Source organism: Ochotona princeps, chromosome 11, assembly GCF_030435755.1.
Source record: "Ochotona princeps isolate mOchPri1 chromosome 11, mOchPri1.hap1, whole genome shotgun sequence".
NCBI lineage: Eukaryota > Metazoa > Chordata > Mammalia > Lagomorpha > Ochotonidae > Ochotona > Ochotona princeps.
The window spans coordinates 4,893,365-4,917,782 of NC_080842.1; the positions used below are offsets into that span (position 1 = coordinate 4,893,365).

At 44.7% G+C, this 24,418-nt stretch overlaps 1 protein-coding gene across 2 annotated transcripts in view; it reads right to left on the minus strand.

Annotated features, from left to right (window-relative positions):
- Window positions 1–24,418, minus strand: part of NSD3 (nuclear receptor binding SET domain protein 3) — a 93,748-nt gene that overhangs the window by 63,491 nt on the left and 5,839 nt on the right. For both annotated transcript variants that reach the window (XM_058669780.1, XM_004598513.4), the window contains exons 2-3: window positions 10,694–11,412; window positions 35–106 (exon numbers count right to left, since the gene is read on the minus strand). In XM_058669780.1, the coding sequence (XP_058525763.1) occupies window positions 35–106; window positions 10,694–11,368 (747 nt within the window). In that variant the 5' untranslated portion in view covers window positions 11,369–11,412. The remainder of the gene's footprint in view (window positions 1–34; window positions 107–10,693; window positions 11,413–24,418) is intronic.

The following is a 24,418-nucleotide window of genomic DNA, read 5'->3' on the forward strand; positions in this document are numbered from 1 at the left end:
ATCTTGTTAGACAATATTCAATAAAGCAACTCACTGGGGCTTCTTCTTTTAATACTGGATCTTCTCTTGGTTTTTCTGATACAGTGTCAACCCTTTCATTTGGTCTCTAGGTAGAAAGGCACAGGTGAATAGAATAAAATAGCAGTAAACCAAGAACAGCGACAATAGAGTCAAAACAAAACAATACAAATAAAAGATCCTTATTTAAAACAATGAAAGGAGTAAGAATACAACTTACATGGCGTACGATGCTATGTCCTTTTCAAGATTTATTTATTCACTTAGCTGAAAGGTGGAGCGACAGAGAAGGTGAGGCAAAGAAAGAGAGGCCTTCTGTATGCTGGTTCACTCCCTGAAATGCCTTCAATAGCCAGAGCTTTGGCCAGGCTGATCTAATGCCAGGAGCCAGGAACTCGACTGGGGCCTCTCACGTGGGTGGCAGGAAGCCAGGTACATGGCCCATCATCCGCTGCCCCCAGAAGCATCAGCACAAAGCCGGACTGGAAGTGAAGGAGCCAGGACTTGATCCCTGGCAGCCCAATATAGGATGCTGGCATCCCAAGCGTTGGCTTACCTCGCTGTACCACAATGACTGCCTCAATGCTATGTCTTAATGTCACTTTTCTTCCCACACTACGGCTCTCTCTCCTGTTTCTTAATCAGGAGACCTAAATAGGTTTGTGGTGTGATCAGTGCTGCTCCACCTGTCAGACTATTGCTCAAACAGGCACACTGAACTTGCTTGGCAGGCACAACTTGGAACTTTTCTGGACAGCAATTTAGCAATATATATGCAATCTTACATTTTCATCCTCCAACCCAGCAAAGCCATTTCGAAGAATGTGCAGTGAAAGAACATCGAGAGGTAGAAAGAGAGTATGTATACTTAGGACACATGCATATGTATCTTAAGTCACCAGAGTGACTTTTAAGAGAAAATAGAAACAATGCAATTTGCCCAAAAATGGAGACACAGTTAAATGAATCACCGTATAACTAAACAGAATTACATAAGCATTTGAAAGTCACATTATTACAATGCTATTCCAAAGCAGCAACTTGCAAAGCAGTATGAATAGGTAGATTCTAAATGCAAAAAAAAATTATGAACAAAAGAGTAAGACTGCAGGATTTACGAGATTAGTACTACATGATGAAATAAGTGGCTTTGAGGGGGTACTTTTCCATATTTGTCAAATTGCTTATAATCAACCCTTCTAATCATACCCCGCCCCAGTGTTACTTAACAAACTAACTTCTACAACTCTTTAGGAAGACAACTTGGAAGCATCTATCAGGACTTGAATCAGGTATACTCTTCAACCTAGCAATGTTACTGCAAGACAGTATCTTCCAGAAGTACACAAACTGGGAAAACCCACGTAGAGGGGTGGTCCCTGCAGTACCCTCTCACGGCTGTCACCCCCCAAGCCCATCAGAACCTCCCAGCTGCTTCCATGGAAGACTGTAGCATCCTTGGAAACAGCTGATACATACAAACACAACTGACCACAGTAACTGTCCCCTAGGGAATCAAATCAGGAAACAGGAAGGAAGGTCTTTATAATGCTTTATATTTTATAATATAAATGTGTTTGTATTATCCTTTATATTTTTCTGTAAAAAGCAAATTATTACCACAATTAAAAAGACTTTAAAATTCTCACTTATCAGAATATAATTTAAATAACTTAAAAAGAGGGTTTATCCATTAAAACAGGTCTTAGCTTTACCAAAAGAATATAGTTAATTCTAAAAGCTACTTAAAATTCCCAATTACTTTAATAACATTTACGAATCTGTTGTAAAAAAAGAAAGTTTTATTAAGCAAAAGACAGCACAAACAGGATTTTCTGCTAGGAAAACGGTATTCTGTGGACATGAAACCAATATACCAAACTCCAAAGATCAACACTAACCAACACAGCCTTTGATTTTTAAGGCACAAAGGAACTTCAAAATGTTCACAAGAAATAGAACTGAAACACTAGTTTATTTTATTCCAAAATTTCTGAAATCCATGCATCATTTTTTCATAACTGATATTTTCCATGGAGTTCTTGAAGACTGCTCATTTGAATGAGCTTCAAAAAAGTTCCACACTCTAATAAATTCATCTTCGCTCTATTTTCCACAAACTTGTTCAACTGTCCTTGTATAAAATGTGAAAGATGTGGCCCTGACCTCAAGGAGCTCACGACAGGAAAGAAGGAAACCCCAACATCCACTTACAAGGTGCTGGGAGGAGGGGCCATGGTGCACCTGTGTACGTGTGATCTTGGCTTGGAAGGTCAGGAAAGGCCTTTCCAGGAAGGTAAATGAGAATCTGAGAATTAAAGGAAGCAGCAGCAGCAGCATGCAGGGGGCGTGGAAGATCAAAACAGGCAGAAACTGACCTCACTGCCAGACACAGGGAGCTGAAGGGAGTATAAAGGCAGGCTGGATTGCAAGAGTCCTGCGACCCAGATGCAAGTACTTGGTAATACTGAAGTGCAGTGAAAAGCTGCTGGAGACAGCTGGCCTTGCATTGTCTGATGAAGAATACGTGTTTATAGTAATTTCTCTTTCAGAAGGGAGCAAGAGAGGAAGTAGAATGTTTCATGAGGTTACTGCAATAATTGAAGTGAAAGAAGGTAGGGTCACCATACCAACAGGAACGAAGTTGATTTCCCTAGGGGAACTATGAGTAGGAATCACTCAATAAGCAAGAAAGCAAAACCCCATATTTAAACGAAGAATGGGAGGCCTGGCAAGGTAGCCTAGTGGCTAAAGTCCTCGCTTTGCATGCCCAGGATCCCATATCGGCGCCAGTTCATATCCTGGCAGCTCCACTTTCCATCCGGTTCCCTACTTGTGGCCTGGGAAAGCAGTCGAGGACGCCCCAAAGCCTTGGGACTCTACACCCATGCAGGAGACCTAGAAGAAGCTCCTGGCTCCTGGCTTTGCATTGGCTCAGCACTCACCACTGTGGCTACCTGGGGAGAGAATCAGTGCACGGAAGATCTTTCTCTCTGGCTCTCATCCTGTAAATCTTATTTTCCAACAAAACTTAATTTTAAAAAATTAAAAAGTAGCTAAATGCAAAATGTGCAATGATAAAGCAGTTTAGAAACATTACTGAGGGCCAGTGCTGTGGCAGAGTAGACTAAGCCTCTGCCTGCAACACCACAGTCCAATACGAACACTGGCTTCAGTCCCAGTTGTTCCACTTCTGATCCAGCCTCTTGCCCATGCACCTGGGAAGGTAGTGGGAGATGGACCAAGCGCTTGGGCTCCTGGACCCATGTGGGAGAACTAAATGAAGATCCTGGCTCCTGGCTTTGGATCAGCTCAGCTCCGGCTGTTGTGATCATTCCGCGAATGCACCAGCATTCTCTTTCTCCCCATCTCTCCTCCTCTCTAATGTTGCCTTCCAAAAAAAAAAAAAAATCTTAAAAAAAAAGAAATATTGCTGAAAAGGGGCCACGGTTCAGTGGATTAAGATGCCATCTGCAACACTTCACATCCCAGCTGCTCCACTTCCGATCTAGCTCCCTGCCAATACACCTGGGAAAAACAGCCAGAGATGGCCCAAACACTCCGACTCCTGCACTCGGGTGGGAGACCTGGGTAAAGCTCCTGGCTGCCGGGGCCCTAGAGGGATGAGCCAGGGGACTGAAGGAATCTCCTACCTCTGCCCCGTCCTCTCCATTCTGCTTTAAAAAAATCAAATCTTCAAAAAGAGAGTCAATTTTCCTTCAGTTGTTCAAGAAATAAAGGCAAGTCTAGAATATTCACAATAAGCAGAGAAAGATGACACCTTTTATCATTCTGCTATTTCTGCTTTGTTGGGCGGGGCGGGCACCTGAACGCAAGGCGACAGTTACTCAGGTCTTCATGCTCAATTCATCTTAATTTCCAATTTCTTAGTTTTATGATATATATTACCTTTAGATACTTTTAGTTGAGTCCACATAGAAAGATATCTTTTCTAGAAAAGAATCAGAGTATGTTTCATGAACAGAAAAAAAAATTATGAAATACAAGTTACTGTGTTCTCCTAAGCATTCTATTTTGGCTTAATTATTTCTATTTAATAAATTTTGATTTAGTCAATTTTGGCCTAGAATTTGTATCTAAAACCTAAAGAATTAAGTAATAATACACATGAAATCTAGCAAAATGCAACATTATGAATTATCAAGCAAAATCACACTGTCAAAATGAATAAAGACCTAGCATCATCAAAGTTGGAAATAAAATTTAAAGGCAATAAATTATGCATTTTTACTTAATTTTCTAAATAGCTGTTTAAGTTTGTAATTTTAAATATAAAAGTGTGTGAACAGTTTTTATGACTTTGAAGACCTAAAAGTCTGTGGATAGAAAGCCAACTTCCACCTAGTGGTCACCAGGCCTAGCCGAGGCCGTGGCCGTGTCTGGAGGGAGCGGGCAGGTGAAGAGCTCTTGAGCTGGCCACAGTGGATCAGCCCACAGACTGGGCAGAGACCAAGGGTTCTGCAGGGGGCCTCCACTCATGGGCCTGCCGCCATCACCTGCCAAGGAGGAAAAGCTGCAGAAACACTTCCACATGTTTCTAATTTGGTGGGCGGAAAAAGAGCTAGAGCAGATTCTAAAAACACACAATTTCAACAGTGATCTCAGGTCTCCTGTTGCCTAGATGTTTGGACACATTCTCATTGTTGAGAAGAGTGTTCCAAATAGCCATCACTCTTGAGAGTGCCAAACAGCTCAGACACAACTGCGAGGAAACACTTGCAGATCTCAGACTCAGAAGCAAGTAGCTGGTGAAATCTTAAAGTGCACTATTTTAGAATGAGATTTTGTTTGCTCAAAAATGAACCTACAAGTGGGCTTGTAAGTGCTGAACAGGGACCAAAAAAAAGGGCAAGAAAAGGAAAAAAACTGATGTAAAAAGCAAATCCAGTTGGTGACTTTTTCTTTACCTGGACAGCTTTCATTTAGCTTCCCTGAAGAAGGAAGCTGTCGGACGGGGAGCTGTCCAGGAGATTCAGCAGGCACCCCTCCAAGCTTCCCCAACCATCCCAAGACCAAGTGCTGGGAACCTCAGGGGCAAGCAGGAGCCCCAAGACCAAGGGAAATCAAAATACTTCAAACTGTACAGAAAGAAGCAGCCCCAATGCTATTCAATTTAGAGGGACCTAACTAAAGGCACAGGCACCTCCTTAGCTTTCACAGGAAGGGAAGACGGACAGGGGACAGGAGGCTCAGCAGTGCGGGGAGAGAAGGGAGGGGGAGCAAGAGGATGCAGCAGGGAATCCAGGAAGGAATCTCACACCACATGGATGTTCCCAAACACACAACTTTCAGGAAATGGTCTTAGTAACATTCAGCGCAACCACAACCGGCCTCTACACTTACAGCGTCAGTCACACTTGTTCCTTATTCCAACATACAATCAAATGTCAAATTACAGTCATTATGAGTCACTGAAACAAAATGAACTACAACTCTTCGAAAACATTCTAAATCTTGGCCAGAGCAGTGAAGTTAAGGTTTAAATGACATGAGGAGGCAAGAAATGGAGTTGGCTTTAGAATCTCACTGCAGGGCCCAGCACGGTGGTCTAACCGCTAAAGTTCTCGCCCGAATGCACCGGGATCCCATATGGACGCCAGTTCTAATCCCAGCAGCTCCACTTCGCATCCAGCTCACTGCAAAGTGACTACCAGAAATGTTAACTACTCAATTTTTTCTTAGATTCCAATAAAGAAAGAAGCAGACATAAAAAACAAATTGTTTTATCCTGTCTCTGAATAGCTTTTCTTTTTTTTTTTTTTTAAGATTTATTTATTTCTATTGCAAAGTCAGATATACAGAGAGGAGGAGAGACAGAGAGGAAGATCTTCCGTCCGATGATTCACTCCACAAGTGAGCACAATGGCCAGTGCTGTGCTGATCCAAAGCCAGGAGCCAGGAACCTCCTCCAGGTCTCCCACACGGGTGCAGGGTCCCAAAGCTTTGGGGCGTTCTTGACTGCTTTCCCAGGTCACAAGCAGGGAGCTGGATGGGAAGTGGGGCCACTAGGATTAGAACCGGCGCTCATATGGGATCCTGGCATTTTCAAGGGGAGGACTTTAGCCACTAGATCACGCCGTGGGGCCCTGAATAGCTTTTTTTCTATTGTGAGGTATCAATTAAGGCAAAAAGTCTAGTCTAATAAGTTCAACAGGATACCCTCCTATTTGCTAGATTCTTTTCTTTAAAAAGGTTTGTTTTTTTTTATTTGGAAAGGCATAGAGACAGAGAAAATGGAAAAGAGAGAGAGCTCTTCCATCTTCTGGTTCGCTCTCAAATGTCCACAGCCACCAGGGTTGAGCCCAGCACTCCAGCAGAAGCTCTCGGGTGGGTAGCGGAGACCCAAGCATGTGGGTCATCCTCTGTTGCCTCCCGGATACACTGGCAAGAAAATGGACTGGATGGAAAGCAGAAGACCCAAGACTCAATCCCAGGTACTCTCACACAGAACATAGGTGCCCTATACCTTGACAGCTAGCTGCACTCCAAGGCCCTGGCCTGCCAGCTACTTACCAACAGAAGCAAGCTGGGATAGCACTACGGTACTCAGGAGCTAATAAGCTAAATCCAAAGGAAGAGTTCACACATTTCTGAAATTCTCTAAGGCATAGTGTATCATACGTTTTTTCACAATAGGTCTAGGCAAGAAATGTTATACTGAATGTAATCTGGAGAGCAGAAATTTCATCCTCTCTCTCAACTTACTCATCTAGACAACAGTCACTTTAAGATACTACACAGGGCCCTGCGCAGTGGCCTAGCGGCTAAAGTCCTCACCTTGAACACACCAGGATCCCATATGGGCGCCGGTTCTAATCCTGGCAGCCCCACTTCCCATCCAGCTCCCTGATTGTGGCCTGGGAAGGCAGTCGAGGATGGTCCAAAACCTTGGGACCCTGCACCCATGTGGGAGACCTGGAAGAGCTCCTGGCTCCTGGCTTTGGATTGGCGCAGCTCCGGCCTTGCAGTCACTTGGGGGAGTGAATCATCAGAGAGAGGATCTTTCTCTGTCTCTCCTCTCTGTGTATCTAACTTTGCAAAAACTAATAACAAAAAATAAATCTTAAAAAAATGCTATGTAAGCAAGGTTCTGTGGGGATAGGGTGAGAACTGAATAAATAATTTATAAATTTAAAAGCATTTCTGGGTCTCACAATGGTACTGCAGGTTAAGTCTCTGTTAGCAATGCTGGCAATCCATATGAGTACTGGTTTGAGTCCTGGCTGCTCCACTTCCAATCTCATCCTCTGCTAACATGGCTGGGAAAGTAGAGGTGATGTCCCAACTACTTGAGTCCCTGCCACTCACACAAGAGACCTGGATGGAATTTCAGGCCCCTGACTTCAAGCTGGCCCAGCCTGAATCTTTGCATCCATTTGGGGAGTAAATGAAGCAAATCAGTAAGTGAATATCTCTATCTCTCCCCCTCTCTACTCCTTTCAAATAAATACATAAAACACTTCTGTGTAATTGGCCAGAATACAAAAAAAAAAAAAAAAAAAAAAAACTCTGATCAATGAGATCTTTTAATTTATTTAAAATAAAATCCATTTTAAAAAATCCATGTAAAAATAGAACAGAGGGGCTAGTGTGGCGGCTCAAGAATCTAATACTCCGCCGGCACTGATTCATATCCTGGCTGCTACACTTCTGAGCTCATCTCTACTTATGAACTGCAAAAGCTACATAGAACACGGCTCAAGCCCCTACACTCACACTGGAGACCTGGAAGAAGCTCCAGACTCCTGGCTCTGGATCAGCTCAGCTCAGCTCTGGCTGTTGCGAACATTCGGGGAGTGAACCAGAGAATTGATGATCTTTCTGTCTCCCCTTCTGTCAATCTGCCTTTCCAATAAACATATATCAATCTTTTTTTTTTTTTCAATGGAATTGCCAGATAAGCTGAGGCAGGTGTCTGGCCTCACAGACGCTAGTGGGACGCTGGCATTCCACATCAAAGATCTGAGTCTGACGCCCAGAGCAGCCTCCTGTGGATGCAGAGCCAGGGAGGGAGCAGGGATGGCTCACGCAGTTGGATTCCTGCTGGCCACGTGGTCGACCTGCACCCCACCTTCATGGGCCTGTGTGGAGGGAATCAGCAGATGCTGTCTTGCACATTCTCTTTCTCTGCCTCTCAAATAAATTAATATAAACATTTTGACATTCATCTTGATACAAGAAAAAACTGAAACAAAGCTTTTTCATAATGCACATTTTCATGAATTTTTGAACATATGTACTGATTTCAAAACAAATTTTTGACAAAAAATTAAACATCTTTGGGCCCTGTACACTGGCTCAGTGGCTAAATTCTCCTCTTACAAGCACCGGGATCTCATATGAGGGAATGTTTCATGTCCTGGCTGCTCCACTTCCCATCCAGCTCCCTGCTTGTAACCTGGGAAAGTAGTAGAGAACGGCCCAAAGCCTGGGGACCCTGATCTGTGTGGGAGACTCAGAAGAAGCTCCTGGCTTTGGATCAGTTCAGCTCCAGGCACTGTACCTTTTTGGGGACTGAACTAGCAGATGGAAGAGTTTTCTCTGTCTCTGCTCTCTATAAATCTGCTTTTCCAATTAAAAAAATAAGTCTTTAAAAAAATAAAAAATAAAAACAATTAAAATAATAGTTTTCCCTTTGACATGTACGAGAGCCGAATGGGATGTGGGGCTGACTGGACTAGTCTGCTACACGTACTGGCAAACCAGGGTATGGGTGGGTCTGGTGGGGTTATTGTGGGTCACTCTGACTGGGCTGCAGCTCCCACTGGTTTATGTGAGGGCCGAGTCTGTGCTGGGTGGAACCAGACTGGACTGCAACACCCATTGATTCCAGTGGAAGTCAAGGCTGAAAACAAAGCCAACCCAGCAATTGCAACCACCAGCTGATCGGGGCGATGGACTGTGCCAGGCCCTATACTTGCTAGTACATACAAGAATCTGGTCTGGGAATACAGTTTCTTTTGGGGATCTCCCCAATCGAAATGGCAGACTCAGAACCCTAACCAAGAAAAGACAGAAGACAGAACAGGTCAATCAACTATCTCAGCTATATGTTGGCAGCAAAATACTGCACTAATGGAGACTCTATGATGGACTATGTCAATCAGTGGATTCTTCAACAACCTCATCGTGCCCGGAGTGGCAAGAATGGCAGTGATTCATAACTGGTGAACTATCAAAACCACTTGAGCAAGGATCTCAGAACATGCCCCACATCAGGGACCTGGGATGGGTGGGAGACTGGGTGGGGCTTCTCCCTCAATATTCCCTTTACCTCAGATACATGAATAAAACTAAAAAAAAAAAAAAACAGTTTTCAATTTCAGTTTCCATGAGCTTTATAAAGTACTTTCGTGTTAACATATTGAGAACAGACATCTTTGCTGTGAAAATACATATTATTATTTGAAAGGCAGAGTGACAGAGAGAGAGATGGATACACACAAGGAAAGAGAGATCTTCCGACACACAGGGCTGGACCTGTGAAGCCAAGAGCGTGGAACACCTCCTGTGTCTCCCACACGAATGATGGGCAGCAAAGTGCTTGAGCCATCTTCCACTACCTTTCCAGACAATATCTGTAGGAAGCTGGATTACAAACGGAGCAGCTAGGATTTGAACTGGCACTCACATGGGATACTAGCATCAAAGGCAGCGGTGACACGTACTTTGCCACATGGCCAGCCTGTCTTTACTTTTACTCATTGTTATACCTTCAAATACTAGAACAGCACCAAAGGCGTAGTAGATTTTCCATCAGTATGTGCTGAGTAAACAAAACCTCAGAATAATGAGAACACAGTGAAGTGTCTTGCTTGGAACTGTACGCGTCTACAGCCACTGTGACCTTGACTCCAGGAAAAGATGGCAGGTGGATTGCGGGAAGCAAGACAACACTTGAATGGAAGACAACACATGAAGCCATGCAGGGTACACCAGAAGTAAAAGCAGATGACTGCCACAAAAAGCTTTCTTTGAAATCACTGTCTAGGAAATCTCGGCAGTTCCTATCAGGAAGACATTACTCTAGTTAGACTTGGTCTGTTACATACTTATGACATTATTGCCATGTAAGTCCACACGAAAACCTGACAGTAACAAACTTAGCACTGTGACATTTAGATTGCCTATCAAGAATGACTTTAGTAAAAACAAAAACTGTCTGCCCAAAGTTTTATTCAATTTGTATCAATACTAATTCTGATCTTAGAGTTCTTCTGGTACTTCAGGCTATTTTAGCGCAAATACACCAGCAACAAGTATCAGATCTAAACTCTACCAGAAAAGATGAGATCTAAAATAAATGAAAAACCAATACAAATAACCATCTTGTCTTTAACTTTCTCCTTTATTGAGCACCCAGAGGTTTATTATTAGGAAATGAAACTAATCAAGGCTATCAGCGCAGAGAAATGTAAGAACAATACTCTTGGCGTCATGCGTTTTTGAAACACTTCTTCCCTCTAATCGTGTGCATTCATTCATTCAACAAATATTTGCCCAGCAATTATTATAATGTTCCAACCAGCTTGCTGGTGATTAGCAAACAAAAGTTCCCACAAACATTCCTATTCAGAGAGATAAAAACTGAAAAAGATCTCCTGGGCTTCCAGTAAGAGAAAGATTACAGAATTGAAAAAAAGTTTGTACTTACACTGGGTTCTTGAGGCTCCAGCCTGGGGGCTTTGTGCGCCCTGCGCTCCTCGGCCCTGGACGCCGCGTGCTTGCTGCTCTTTTTCCTCTTCTCCTTTCTGCTCTCATGCTTGGACTTGCTGTGCTCGTGCGCCTGCACTTCGTTTAAGAGGTCTCCGCAAAGGGAGGACTCAAACAATTCCCTGCCATTCTGGATAGTTTTGGTTATTTTCAGTTTGATTTCAGGTGAGCCAGTCTTCTTTGGAATCACAGTTTGTGGTACCGAAGGAGGGGGTGGTGGCTGTGGAGGGGAAGGTTTGTCCAGAATCTCATGTGGTCTTGTGTTTGGAATTTCGGAATGGTAATAGTCGGGAGGGCTACAGTTTCTAACGGCACCAAAGCCATTGGCTGACCCATTGGGATACTGATTATATGACTGGTATTTGGTCTGGGTTTCGTACATGCTGATTGATGGTGGATAGCCATTTGTGAGAGGAGGAAGGTCTTCCGTTGTAGGTGGGTACTGAAAGCCTTGCTGCAAGGTAGCTTCATACGGTGTCTGGCCACCATCTTCAACAATGTCACTGCTGTTGTCAAAGGCATCCTCCTGACGGATGTTGGCGGAGTCAATGAGTTGAGGTGGTTGCTGAATTGTGTTTCCCATGATCCCTTGCATGAAAGAGAAGGAGAAATCCATTGTTCTGCTCCAGCATCCTTAACTTTCCCTTTCTCTCATCGGGCCTAAAATTACAAAAGAGGAGATTAATGTCCCCATAGGTAAGAGACCCATCAACTAAGAAAACATTAAGCTAAAACCTGTCAACCCAATTTGTGGATCCACCTCTACAGAGACACTCATTAGTTCTGCAACAACCAATGTTATTATGATCCAGGGAAAATACTTTTCATCCTAAATGATTTTATAAGAGTAAAACTGATTACTTTCATACAACGGTGGGACCAAAATTTTATCTTCACTGCAAATAAGCAAAATGGTTTTGACATTCTCCCAAATTACAAATTTTTTTCAAACTTTACTTATTATTATTACAATTATCATTTTATGATACAGTTCCATGGGCCCTGGGATTTCCCTTATCCCTTCATCAATCCCTTCCCCCACACTAAATTTCCCTATATCATTAATATAGTATAGTTCTTCATAAAAAGACATATGTCCATCAATGCGAGCATGGACAGTGGCAGAGAGTCCAGCATCCTATTGTCAAGATAAAGTAAACAGTTCCATTGGGAGTCCATCTTTGTCTGCAAGTAGAGATGCATACAACATTGTAATCTCACATCTGGATGTGACAGTCTCCATTACAGTTAGTATACACCCCCTTAAATGAAAAGCCACAATACAAAATCAACAAGAAGAAAAAAGAAATGAGAGGGCTGCGGGAGAGGACGCCTAGCTCGGATCCCGAACCCAGTCCGCCATGTGCCCATGGCTCATGGCGGGCTGGGCCCGGACATGCCTGGGTGCGGCCTGCTTCCTTCCGGGGTGAGTACGCCGAGGGGGGAGGCCTCCGTGACTGGGCATGTCCGGGGCCCACCCACCACCCTCATTGGGTGGTGAACGGGATTGGGGAGGGGTGCAACCTCGGGCCTGCAGGATTTAACCTCCGGCTGCCAGAGGCGAGCCGAGGGCTGCGGGAGAGGACGTCTAGCTCGGATCCCGAACCCAGTCCGCCATGTGCCCATGGCTCATGGCGGGCTGGGCCCGGGTGGCCAGTGCGCCATTTGGCGTCACTCTGAGCCTGCTGGCCGCCCGGCCGGGGAGCTCTGGGGTATTGGACATCTGAATCGCTGCTGAGATAGCTCTAGAGTGACCCCACTGTTTCTGGGATCTGAGTCAATCCTAAAGATTCCCAATGCCAGTAACTCTTCCTTTGAAGAACTTCCAATCCCTTAATAATGCTGAGCTTTGAACACCTATCAAGTAAAAGATAAGCTCCGGCTTGAGTAGCAGGCTGGCACCTAATGGTCCTCGGAGCAACCACGTGCAGGTGCGTGATTTACGGCTAGGAACGGTCCCAATCTGGGATGCCACAGCTGGGATGAGGTTCCCACCAAGGGGTGTATGTGCTGGAATGGGGGCTGCGTTCTATCTAGGAAACAGTTGCAGTCACCCGAGGCACCAGTGTGGGCTGGGATTGGATGCACCAGGCCGGTTCAGATCCCAGCACCATCTGGTGTTATGGAGAACCAGGGTAGATGTGGGACTGACTAGGCTGGGTCTCAATCCCCTTCTGAGCCATGTGTGAGCTGTATGTGGATATGGACGAGCCATGGCTGGGCTGAAACATCCAACAACAAGAGTCAGAATGGGGTGAAAGCCAGCCGGGAAAAGCCACTGTTCCTGCTAGGACAGGAGGTGAACTGAGTAGGGTTGGCTCAAGAACCCCCTGGCAAGCGCAAAATCTGGCATTGGGAGGGGTTCTGATGGAGGAGCCTGGGCAATTCCTCTGGCAGGACACAGTCCCTGCAGGTAAGCGCGAGAAGCATGATAGGAAACAGCCCAGAATAGGCCATGGAAAGTTTCCCACTGGCATGCATTCGGCATGGGTCAGGAGCAGACCAGGCTGAATCAGTTCATGTCATCCTCTGGCAAATCCGATCACCAGAACAGAGTGTGGAATGGGCCGGGTTCGGTTGCGACAAAACCAGTACACATTATGGAACGCCAGGGCGTGGTTGCCTGTACTGGATATGAATGCAGCACCCATCCAGCACACGTGAGATCCAGGAAGGGAGGGGCAGAGCTGGCGGGGGGGTTAAGGGGCTGGCCCCCTCGCTGGACAACCACTCCCACTGGAGAGTGTTGGCTGGGATAGAGACAGACACGACTAAGCAAGGCTACAACACCTGTGCGCTGCATATGGACAAGATCAGGGCCACAGCATCAGCTGGCAGAAGCTGGCACTGGGGACTAATTCTGTCGAGTCAAATCACAGGACCACCTAAAGAGTGCATAAACCGGGACAGAGAGACCTGGGAGGGAAAAAGTGGGTTCCCCCTTCTTGGGTCACTATTCCCGTGGGAGGGCATGAAAACTAGGACGGGGGCTGGGATGGCTAGATAGAGAGGTACTCAACAATATCTGTGAGGGCTGGCTGGTTGAGTTGGTTAGATAAAACCAAGCTTTAATACCCATTGACAAGTACCAGAGCCAAATGGGATGGGGGACAGATTGGTCTTCTGCTACACATACTGGCAAACCAGGGTAGGGGGCGGTCTGGTGGGGGTTATTGTGGGTCGCCCCAACTAGGCTACAGCTCCCACTGGTTGATGTAAGGGCCGAACCAGACTGGACTGCAACACCCATTGGTTCCAGTGCAACTCGGGACTGAAAACAGAACCAACACAGCAATTGCAACCACCAGCTGATCAGGGTGATGGACTGTGCCGGGCCCTGTGCTTGCTAGAACATACAAGAATCTGGTCTGGGAATACCTCAAAGTATCTTTGGAGATCTCCCCACTTGAACTGCTGGACTCAGAATTCTAACCAAGAAAAGACAGAAGACAGAACAGGACAATCATTCATCTCAGCTACATGTTGGCAGCGAAATATGGGACAAATGGAGACTTCATGATGGACCATATCAATCAGTGGACCACCTCATCGAGCGAAACTGGCAGTGACTCATAACTGGAGAACTATTAACTCCACTTGAGCACATATCTCAGAGCATGCCCCACATCCGGGACTTGGGGTGGGCGGGAAACCAGGTGGGGCTTCTCCCTCAATATCCCCTTTTACCTCAGATACATGATGGAAACAATATGGACATAATAGCATTGCCCACCTCCCTATCCCCCTGAACCTTTTTTTTTTTTTTTTCTTCTCTTTCTTGATTTTCCTTCAACTATAGTTAACTATGTAAAGATTGTCAACAACAATACAATAAAAAAAAAAATAAATAAATAAAAAAAAAAAAAAAAAGAAAAAAGAAATGAACACCACCATGAAGTTAAATAACAAGCTACTGGATAGGACAGTCTCCATTACATAGTTACTATACATCTCCTTAAATGAAAAGCCACAAAACAAAATCAACAACAGGAAGAAAAAAGAAACTAATACCACCATGAAGTTAAATAACATGCTGCTGAATGACTAATGTATTGCTGAAGAAATGAAAATCAAGAACCTTCTTGAAGAAAATGATGCTACTGTATGATCTATGAGTCACTGAAGAATTTAATAAGCAAGCGTTTTGAAGAAGTGAAACAAAAAAAAAATCAAAATCCATGGGCTATATTTCCACTGATCTTTGTTGGTGAGATAAGTCTCCTGTAGGCAACAAATAGATCGGTTTTGTTTTTAAATCCAGTCTACAAATCTATGATGTTTGATTGATGAGTTTAAGCCATTTATATTAGGGGTTAATATGAATGGGTGGTAATTTGGTCCTGTCATTTTAGCAACAGGTTGTTCATTGATTTAGTCTTCTGTTGTTATTCTACTGGGATTTTCTTCACATTTACCTTTTGTTTTGTTGGGTGCTATTCCTCTTCTCTTTCAAGAGAACATCTCTAAGTATCCTTTGTAGGGCAGGTTTGGAAGAGGCATATTCTTTTAACTTTTCTTTACTGTGGAAGAATTTTATTTCATTTTCAAAGATAAAGGACAGTTTTGCTGGGTATGTTATCCTTGGCCGACAATTCTTTTCTTTAAGAATCTGGAATATGTTGCTCCATTCTCTTCTAGCCTGTAGAGTTTCCTGTGAGAGGTCTCCTGTGAGTTTAATTGCCATTCCTTTATATGTCAGTTGATTTTTTTTCTTCACGAGCACATTTAAGAATCTTTTCCTTATGTTTGATCGAAGACAGCTTGATTATCACGTGTCATGATGAAACTCACTTTTGGTCAACCCTATTGGGAGTTGTGTGCCCCACCTGGATGTTGTTCCTAAATTCTTTCTCCAGATTAAGGAAATTTTCACTGAATACACCTTTAATCCCAGCTTCTCTTTCTGCACCTTCTGCAACTCCCATAACTCATATTTGACTTTTTAATACTTTCAATTCTTGAATACTTTTTTTTTAGTTCAACCCAGCTCTGCTTCCAGCTTTTTGATTGTTTCCCCCTGGTGACGGGACATATCTTTTAATTTTGAGATTCCTTCTTCTGCCTCCTCCATTCTATTTTGGAGAATCTCCACTGTACTTTTAGTTTGCTTCACTGTATTCTTCATTTCTAATATATCAGCTTTCATTTGATTCATTTCCTGTATGACATGTTCCTTAAATTCCCTGAATGCTTGCTTTATGTGCTTCTCATTGTTCATAAGAAGCTTTATAACAAGTGTTTTGAATTCTGCATCCCCCATTTTCTCAATGTCTTCCTCAGTGAACTCTGAGGTTGGCAAAGGGTTTTGCTCATTTGCAGGGGAGCCTTCAGTAATATTCATTGTGCTTCTGATTCTTCTTTTGCTCTTGGTCATTGTACTTCTGGTTAGCAGAGTCTTCTCCTTGGGGCAGGTTTCTAAACTCTGTCACCCACAGGTCTACAGTTCGATTTTACTTATTGTAGTTGATTCATGGCTCTTTGTTTGCAGTCACTTGTGCCACTCCCTCCAGAGGGTTCTAGGTCTGGGTTCTTATGTTAGACTTCCACTATGGTCTCTGTAGCCCCAGTTCCTGGCTCACCAGTCTCCACTTTCTGTGATACTGTGCTGAGGCTGTACCATTGTCTGTACAACCTTTCTCCCACTTCCAGTTGGAACGGGTCCCAGGATTAGGGAGACACCAAGTGTCCTATATAGCTAGGTTGTTGGTGCTGGTAATCTTGCAGGAACCTGTTGACGTTACGTATGAGGGCCATACAAACCTGTTTTGACATGTACAATGCCATAGTCAGTGAAATGCACTGAGCTCAGTGAATTCTCGCTGAGCTCAGCGCATGAGCAACTCACTGTTGTCCCCCACAGTCTTAAAGCCTTTACCACACAGTACAAAATTGCGCCCGATGTGCCACTACTAGGGTTCTTGATCTGCTGCCCATCAGGTCTGAGAGCTACCCAGACCTATCTTGGTTAGAACCTGTAGGATACCACATTGTTGCAGTTCACTGAGCCAGAAATGAGTTCACTCTCAGCTCAATGCATGCTCAGTCCTTTCCTTAGCCTTTGCCTCCTTAAACAAAATGGCGCCCGATACGCCTCTAGGGCATAGATCAGCTCTAGGGCATAGATCGGCTATGAAATCCACTCTGTTCCTGCACTGCCCATCTTGGACAGGCCGTTCTGTCTCTGCTTCTGGTCAAATCAAACAGACCAGCAGGACGAACAGTTCTTTGTCTGGGTTCACTTCCTGAGCTCTCGGTGAAAGTCTCTTCCCACCTGGTACTGGTGGAGTTCCAGCTGCTGATGGAGTTCAGATTGCCACTTGCTGAATGCTGCTGGGGTATCAGTCTCTACAATGACACACAGTTGTGTCAGCACCTTTCCTGTGTCTGTCAGTCTCCAGGCACCCTCTCTGCTGTTGCTCTGTCTTTTCCTGTTTCCTGGTATGTGCCCTCTCTGCTTCACACTGGCTAATGTTTCTCCATCCGTTTAAACGTGTCCTTACCATATTCTGCCATCCTGATTCTCCCAAATTACAGATTTTACGTTTCAGGTTAAAGCCAGTATTTACAAAGTAAGCAGTGTCCTGACACATATAAATTCATTTACATGTGTTTCCTTTAAAACAATTCATGTTTTATCTAATGGTTCTTTTTTTTGGGGGGGGGGGGTTCTCACCTTCATTTAATAAATTCTTTTTTTTGTCTTTTTTATTATTATTATTGATTACATTGCATTATGTGACACAGTTTCATAGGCTCTGGGATTCCCCCAGTCCATCCCCATACCCTCCCCCGATGGTGGATTCCTCCACCTTGTTGCAAGTATTATAGTTCAAATTCAGTCAAGATTCTTTCATTGCAAGCATATACCAAACATAGAGTCCAGCATCTTGTTGTCCAGATAAATTCAACAGTTTCCTGGGGATACCATCTCTGGTCTGAAGGTAGAGCTGCCAGAATATCATCCCGATCAATTAGAAGCCCCAACATAACATCAACAACAATTTACAACATTATGGAATTAATTGACATGGTATTGAGTAACCAATATGTTTAAAAATGCAAGTTCTGTGACTACTTCATTGACATTTCGATTTTAGCATAAATACAACCAGCTTCTATACATCTTTAAATGGCTGTACAGTACTATTCAGCTGTCTCGTGTCTATTTTCATTTCAGTATTTACCGGTTTATAGTGTTGAAGCATAATTTTGCTGAATTTGGCTGTTTTTAGGATAGTCCAAGCTGGCTTATAACTCTAACAAGGCATACGTTAACAGTTGAAGTGCAGAACAGTTTTAGGAGGGGTGTGCAGAGAAATCTTCAATACCTTAGTGAGGAGTAACTAATCTTTGTGTCCTACCTAGTAGGGTATGTGTGAATACATGCTGTCGGATTCTAAGCTTTCCTTGTTGTTCTCTGTCTGTCTATTCTATTTTGTTTGTTTGTTTGTTTTGGGGGGTTCCGGAGCGACCCTGATGGTCATTGCAAGAGAGGATGGGGATCCAAAGTTGGAACTAAGCAAGGACCAGAGAAAGCTCCCCTAATGGTTCTTTTTGTTACCACAAGAGTAATAAAGCATAATTCCAAATACTTAAAATACAAAGCAAAAGTCCTGTCCTCTCTGATCATTCTCACTCAGCAAACAACAGACAGCCACTGTAAATTGTGCCGGGCAAAGCTTCTCAGCATTCGCTACCTAGTCACTCTGAGACGTTTAGAAGTTGAGTTTAGGGCCTGGCACAGCACCCCAGTGGCTAAAGTCCTCGCCTTCAACATGCCAGGATTCTATATGGGCGCTAGTTCATGTGCCAGCTGCTCCACTTCCCTTCCAGCTCCCTGCTTGTGGCCTGGGAAAGCAACTGAGAATGGCCCAAAGCCTGGGGACACTGCACCCACATGGGAGACCCGAAGAAACTCCAGGCTTCTGACTTTGTATTGGCTCGGCACCGACCTTTGTGGCTACTTGGGGAGTGAACCAATGGATGGAAGATCTTTCTCTCTGTCTCTTCTTCATCCTGTAAATCTGACTTTTCAATAAAAATAAATAAAATCTTTAAAGACAGGCCCAGCGTGCTGGCCTAGCAGCTAAAGTCCTCGCCTTAAATGCACCAGAATCCCTTATGGTTGCTGGTTCTAATCCTGGCAGCACTATTTCCCATCCAGCTCTCTGCTTGTGGCCTGGGAAAGCAGTCAAGAACAGCACAATGTCTTGGGATTCTGCACCTGTGTGGGAGACCTGGAAGAGGCTCCACGCTTCGGATCAGTTCTGGCTGTTGCAGTCACCTTGGGAGTGAATCATCGGATGGAAGATCTTCCTCTCTGTCCCTTCTCTCTGTATATCTGACTTTGTAATAAAATAAATAAATCTTTAAAAAAAAAAAAGATTTTTCTTGAAGACTTATTTATTTTTATTGGAAAGTTAGATATACAAAAGAGGAGGAGACAGAGAGGAAGATCTTCCATCTGCTGATTCACTCCCCAGGAGAGCCGCAACGGGCCGGTGCGCAACGCACACAGGTCTCCCACACGGGTGCAGGGTCCCAACGCATTGGGCCATCCTCGACTGCTTTCCCAGGCCACAAGCAGGGAGCTGGATGGGAAGTGGAGCTGCCAGGACTAGAACCGGCGCCCATACGGGATCCCGGGGGGTTCAAGGCAAGGACTTTAGCCACTAGGCCATGCCGCCGGGCCCAAGAAAAATCTTTAATGACAACATCTTTAAAGACAAATAAAAAGAAGCTGAGATTATTTTGTCACTTGCTTATTCAACAATATATCCTAGATATACTTCCACACCAGTTTTTATAAAAATGTCTTCAAAAATACTTTATGGGGCTTGTGTGGTAGCCTAGTGGCTAAGGTCCTCACCTTGCATGTGCTAGGATCCCATATGGGCGCCAGTTCATGTCCTGGCTGCTCCGCTCCACTTCCTAACCAGCTCCCTGCTTGTGCCCTGGGAAAGCAGTCGAGGATGGCCCAAAGCCTTGGGATCCTGCAACTGCACGAGAGACCCGGAAGAAGCTCCTGACTCCGGGCTGCATTGGATCTGCTCAGTTCTGCCCACTGCGGACACTTGGGGAGTGAATCAGCAGATGGATGCTCTTTCTCTCTGTGATTCTGCTTTTCCAATTAAAAAAAAAGCCTTAAAATTATTTTATAATTATTTCATCTTTAATTGTTATATATTAAAATATTACTTACAATAATATATCTAACCACTTGTGTGCTAAAGAGTCAACCACTTGCTCACAATTCTTTGATATTATAAAGTGGTCTATAGAAAACATTCTTGAGGGGGACTGGGCAATAAAAAAATTTTTGAAAGTATTTGCATGCATATTTGTACATACATGAGATTTGAAATTTTAATAGTCATATTAAAACTATGAAATGCATCAATTTATATTACCCAAAGCCTGACTCGATATTCTTACCAGTTACCAACTGTTCTGACAACTGGCATGCAAGCACACAGCAGATACAAAAGGTATCTATCTGAGTCTTTCCCCTGAACATCCTAGCCCAATAAATGCACTGTGAGTCTCAGCATACAAGTATTTTCAGACATATCCCAGCTGATTGTGACACACACTGATTGGATGACTGGATTATCAACTTCCCATTACAAGAACTGAGTATACACAGAATTATTACAGCCTGAGGTCCAAACTGACATCATGTAACAAGGCTGTACTACAGATAACAACCTGCAACGAAGGGCTACAAGACTATAATGTTTGACTTGTCAACACCTTAAAACAGAAGACTAGCAAACCCCCCATAAATAATCTTATTTCAGTTCTATCACTGGTTAATATCTAACCATCTAGGGCCCGGCGGCGTGGCCTAGCGGCTGAGGTCCTCGCCTTGAAAGCCCCGGGATCCCATATGGGCGCCGGTTCCGGTCCCGGCAGCTCCACTTCCCATCCAGCTCCCTGCTTGTGGCCTGGGAGGGCAGTCGAGGATGGCCAAAGGCATTGGGACGTTGCACCCGCGTGGGAGACCTGGAGGAGGTTCCTGGTTCCTGGCATTGGATCGGCGCAGCACCGGCCCGTTGCGGCTCACTTGGGGAGTGAATCGTCGGACGAAGGATCTTCCTCTCTGTCTCTCCTCTCTGTATATCTGACTTTGTAATAAAAATAAATCTTAAAAAAAAAAAAAATCTAACCATCTAGAGCCTAGTGGGATTTACCACAAATGTAAAGCAAGTGGGCCTGGCGCGATAGTGTAGTGGTTAATGTCCTCACCTTGAATGCGCCAGGATCCCATATGGGTGGTGGTTCTAATCTCGGCAGCCCCGCTTCCCATCCAGCTCCCTGCTAGCGGCCTGCGAAAGCAGTTGAGGACGGATCAAAGCCTTGGTACCCTGCACCCATGTGGGATACCCAAAAGAGCTCCTGGTTCCTGGCTCCGGATGGGCTCAGCACCAGCCGTTGCGGCCGCTTGGGGAGTGAACCATTGGATGAAAGATCTTCCTCTCTGTCTCTCCTCCTCTCTGTATATCTGCCTTTCCAATAAAAATAAATAAATCTTTTTAAAAAATGTAAAGCAAGTAGCCCAAAACAGAATAAAGAAGGAAATAAGCGATAATGATGCAATTTTCCATGTGTATGCAATTATACAACTGCTGTTTATTCTGCTGTTAGAAAACAGAAATAATTTCAGAAGTTCTAAATTTGGTAACAAATGAATAATAAGCATAAAAGAAATTAAACTGGGACAGGCACCATGGCATTAGTGGGCCAAGCATCCTCCTCAGTGCTGGCACCCCACAGTGGCGAGCACGATGGCTCACTGCCTAATCCTCATCCTGCAAGTGCTGGTATCCCACATGGGTACTGGTTCATGTCCCAGTTGCTCCACTTCCCATCCAGCTCCCTGTGCATGGCCTAGGAAAGTAACAGAGGACAGCTTAAGTCCTTGGTTCCCTGTACATATGTAGGAGACCTAGAAGAAGCTCCTGGATTCTATCAGCCAAGCTCTGGCCCTCGAGGCCTTTTGGGGAGTAAACCAACAGATGGAAGATCTCTCTTTCTTTCTATAATTCTGCCTTTTAAATAAAAATAAATCTTTAAAAATAAACGAGTAGGGCCCGGCAGAATATCCTAGCAGCTAAAGTCCTCACCTTGAACACGCCGGGATCCCATATGGGTGCCGGTTCTAATCCCATCCAGCTCCACTTCCCATCCAGCTCCCTGCTTGTGGCCTGGGAAAGCAGTCGAGGACGGCCCAAAGCCTTGGGACCCTGCACCCATGTGGGAGACCTGGAAGAGGTTCCTGGCTCCTGGCTTTGGATTGGCGCAGCACCGGCCGTTGCGGCTCACTTGGGGAGTGAATCATCGGACGGAAGATCTTCCTCTCTGTCTCTCCTCCTCTCTGTATATCTGACTTTGTAACAAAAATAAATAAATCTTTAAAAAAAAATTAAAAACAATAAAAGAGTAGCCCAGTTGTAGGAAACTGCCTAGGTTGACTGTACCTAGGCAAGTGTTACACTGCTGGGGAAAAGTTGGCGGGCATCCTGGGTCTAGTTAATGCCAAATTTGTGTTTACCACACCAGTGTGCCAACATAGTTGTTTCTTTTTTTAAAGATATGTGGGGTCTGGACCACTGGACTCAAAATTCCATTTATGAGGGAAATGACAGGATCTGTGGTCTGACCAAGGAGGGCATGTGTCAGAACTGGGTCTCCTCGGTTCTTGAAGCCTGCGCAGTGTACAGCGTATCTGGAAGAATATGGAGCACGCGACAACCAGTTCACTGAAGCCTGCAGAGGACTTCTGGTACCACGGAGCACAAAATAAACTGTACAGTTTTACTGGCCAAGCTTTGACACCAAATATCTAGGTGAATGGAGACTCTAAAGTCGCCTGTGTCAGCCAACGAACCTTAGAGAGATTTCTTCATCCTTGTAGCAACACAACAGCGTCTTAAAACTAGGAAAACCACTTTAGCAGTGCCCTTAGAATACGCTCCGCACTGGAACCCCTGGGAAAATATCGGGTGGCTGTTCCCCATTCCAGGATGTCGACGTGGTTGGGCCGCTAGGAATAGCCCTCTCCCCATTTTCCCTAGATATATGAAAAAGAGGAGACTGGAAACGGTTGTCTCACCCATTTTCCTCCATTCCTCAACCCTTCCCACCGTAGTCAGAGATCCACATGGGCACAAATCCTTAACTATGTAAACATCACCAAAAATATATTATGAACATTTATAAATATACTTTAAAAATTGAATGAATGGGGCCCGGCGGCGTGGTCTAGCGGCTAAAGTCCTCGCCTTGAAAGCCCCGGGATCCCATATGGGCGCTGGTTCTAATCCCGGCAGCTCCACTTCCCATCCAGCTCCCTGCTTGTGGCCTGGAAAAGCATTCGAGGACGGCCCAATGCTTTGGGACACTGCACCCGCGTGGGAGACCCGGAAGAGGTTCCAGGTTCCCGGCATCGGATCGGCGCGCATCGGCCGTTGCGGCTCACTTGGGGAGTGAATCATCGGCCGGAAGATCTTCCTCTCTGTCTCTCCTCCTCTGTGTATATCTGGCTGTAATAAAATGAATAAATCTTAAAAAAAAAAAAATTGAATGAATGAATAAATAAATCAGGGGTGCAGGGGCAGGGAGGATGGAATGACATCACGACTATGACAGCCGCTTTTTTGATTTTTTTTAATATTATTTTTACTTGAATCTCAGATATGCAGAGAAGAGGAAAGACAGAGAGGAAGATCTTCCGTCCGCTGGCTCACTCCCCAAGCAGCTGCAATGGTCAGAGCTGAGCTGATCCGAAGCCAGGAGCAAGGGGCCTCTTCCAGGCTTCCCACACGGGTGCAGGGTCCCAAGGCTTTGGGCCCTCCTTGACTGCTTTCTCAGGCCATGGGAAGTGGAGCTCCTGGGACACAAACTGGTGTCCCTATGTGACCCCAGCACTTGCAAGGCAAGGATTTAGCCACTGAGCCATCGTGCTGGGCTCAGGCATTTTCACAGGTATCACACTCGATCCTCGGAACAACTCTGTGAGTCTGGCAGGACGGCACGTGTCGGCCTCGCTCTTCAAACACCTACACTGATTCTGGAGACTAGGCTTTCCCAAGACTAACACCCAAAGGTAACTAGTGATGAAGTCTGAAAACAGCCCAAATCACCCGAGGTCTAATCCTGTGCTGCTTCTCACATGGTGTAAGCGCCAGGACAGTTACAAGTCACGTGTTCAAGATGGACGCCACCAGTCTTTCCTAAATCAACTTTCCCTTTGGACTATCCCAGATTTGTCATTACTGCTACCATTTTTCTGGCTTCCCCAGTTAGAAATTTCAAGCTCACAGGTGACCAATTTTGTCCCTTTGTTAAGTTATAATACAACATAGGGTAAGAGTTGTAGATTTTTCTCCTTTGAAATCTTCCTGGTTTGCTCTTTGATCTGCATATTCACATAAAGAGCCAGACTTGACCCTTCCCATTTACTCCAAACTATGACAACTCATTTTCTAAATGATTTCTTGCTTCTAACTTCTTCCTGCACAGCACTTAGATGATACTCCTTAACAACAAACCCTAGTATGGGGCCAGCAAGGGGTATCCGAGCAGCTACAATCCTCGCCTTGCACGATCATGATCCCATTTCCTTATGGGTGCTGCTTTCTAATCCCAGCATCCTTGCTTCAAA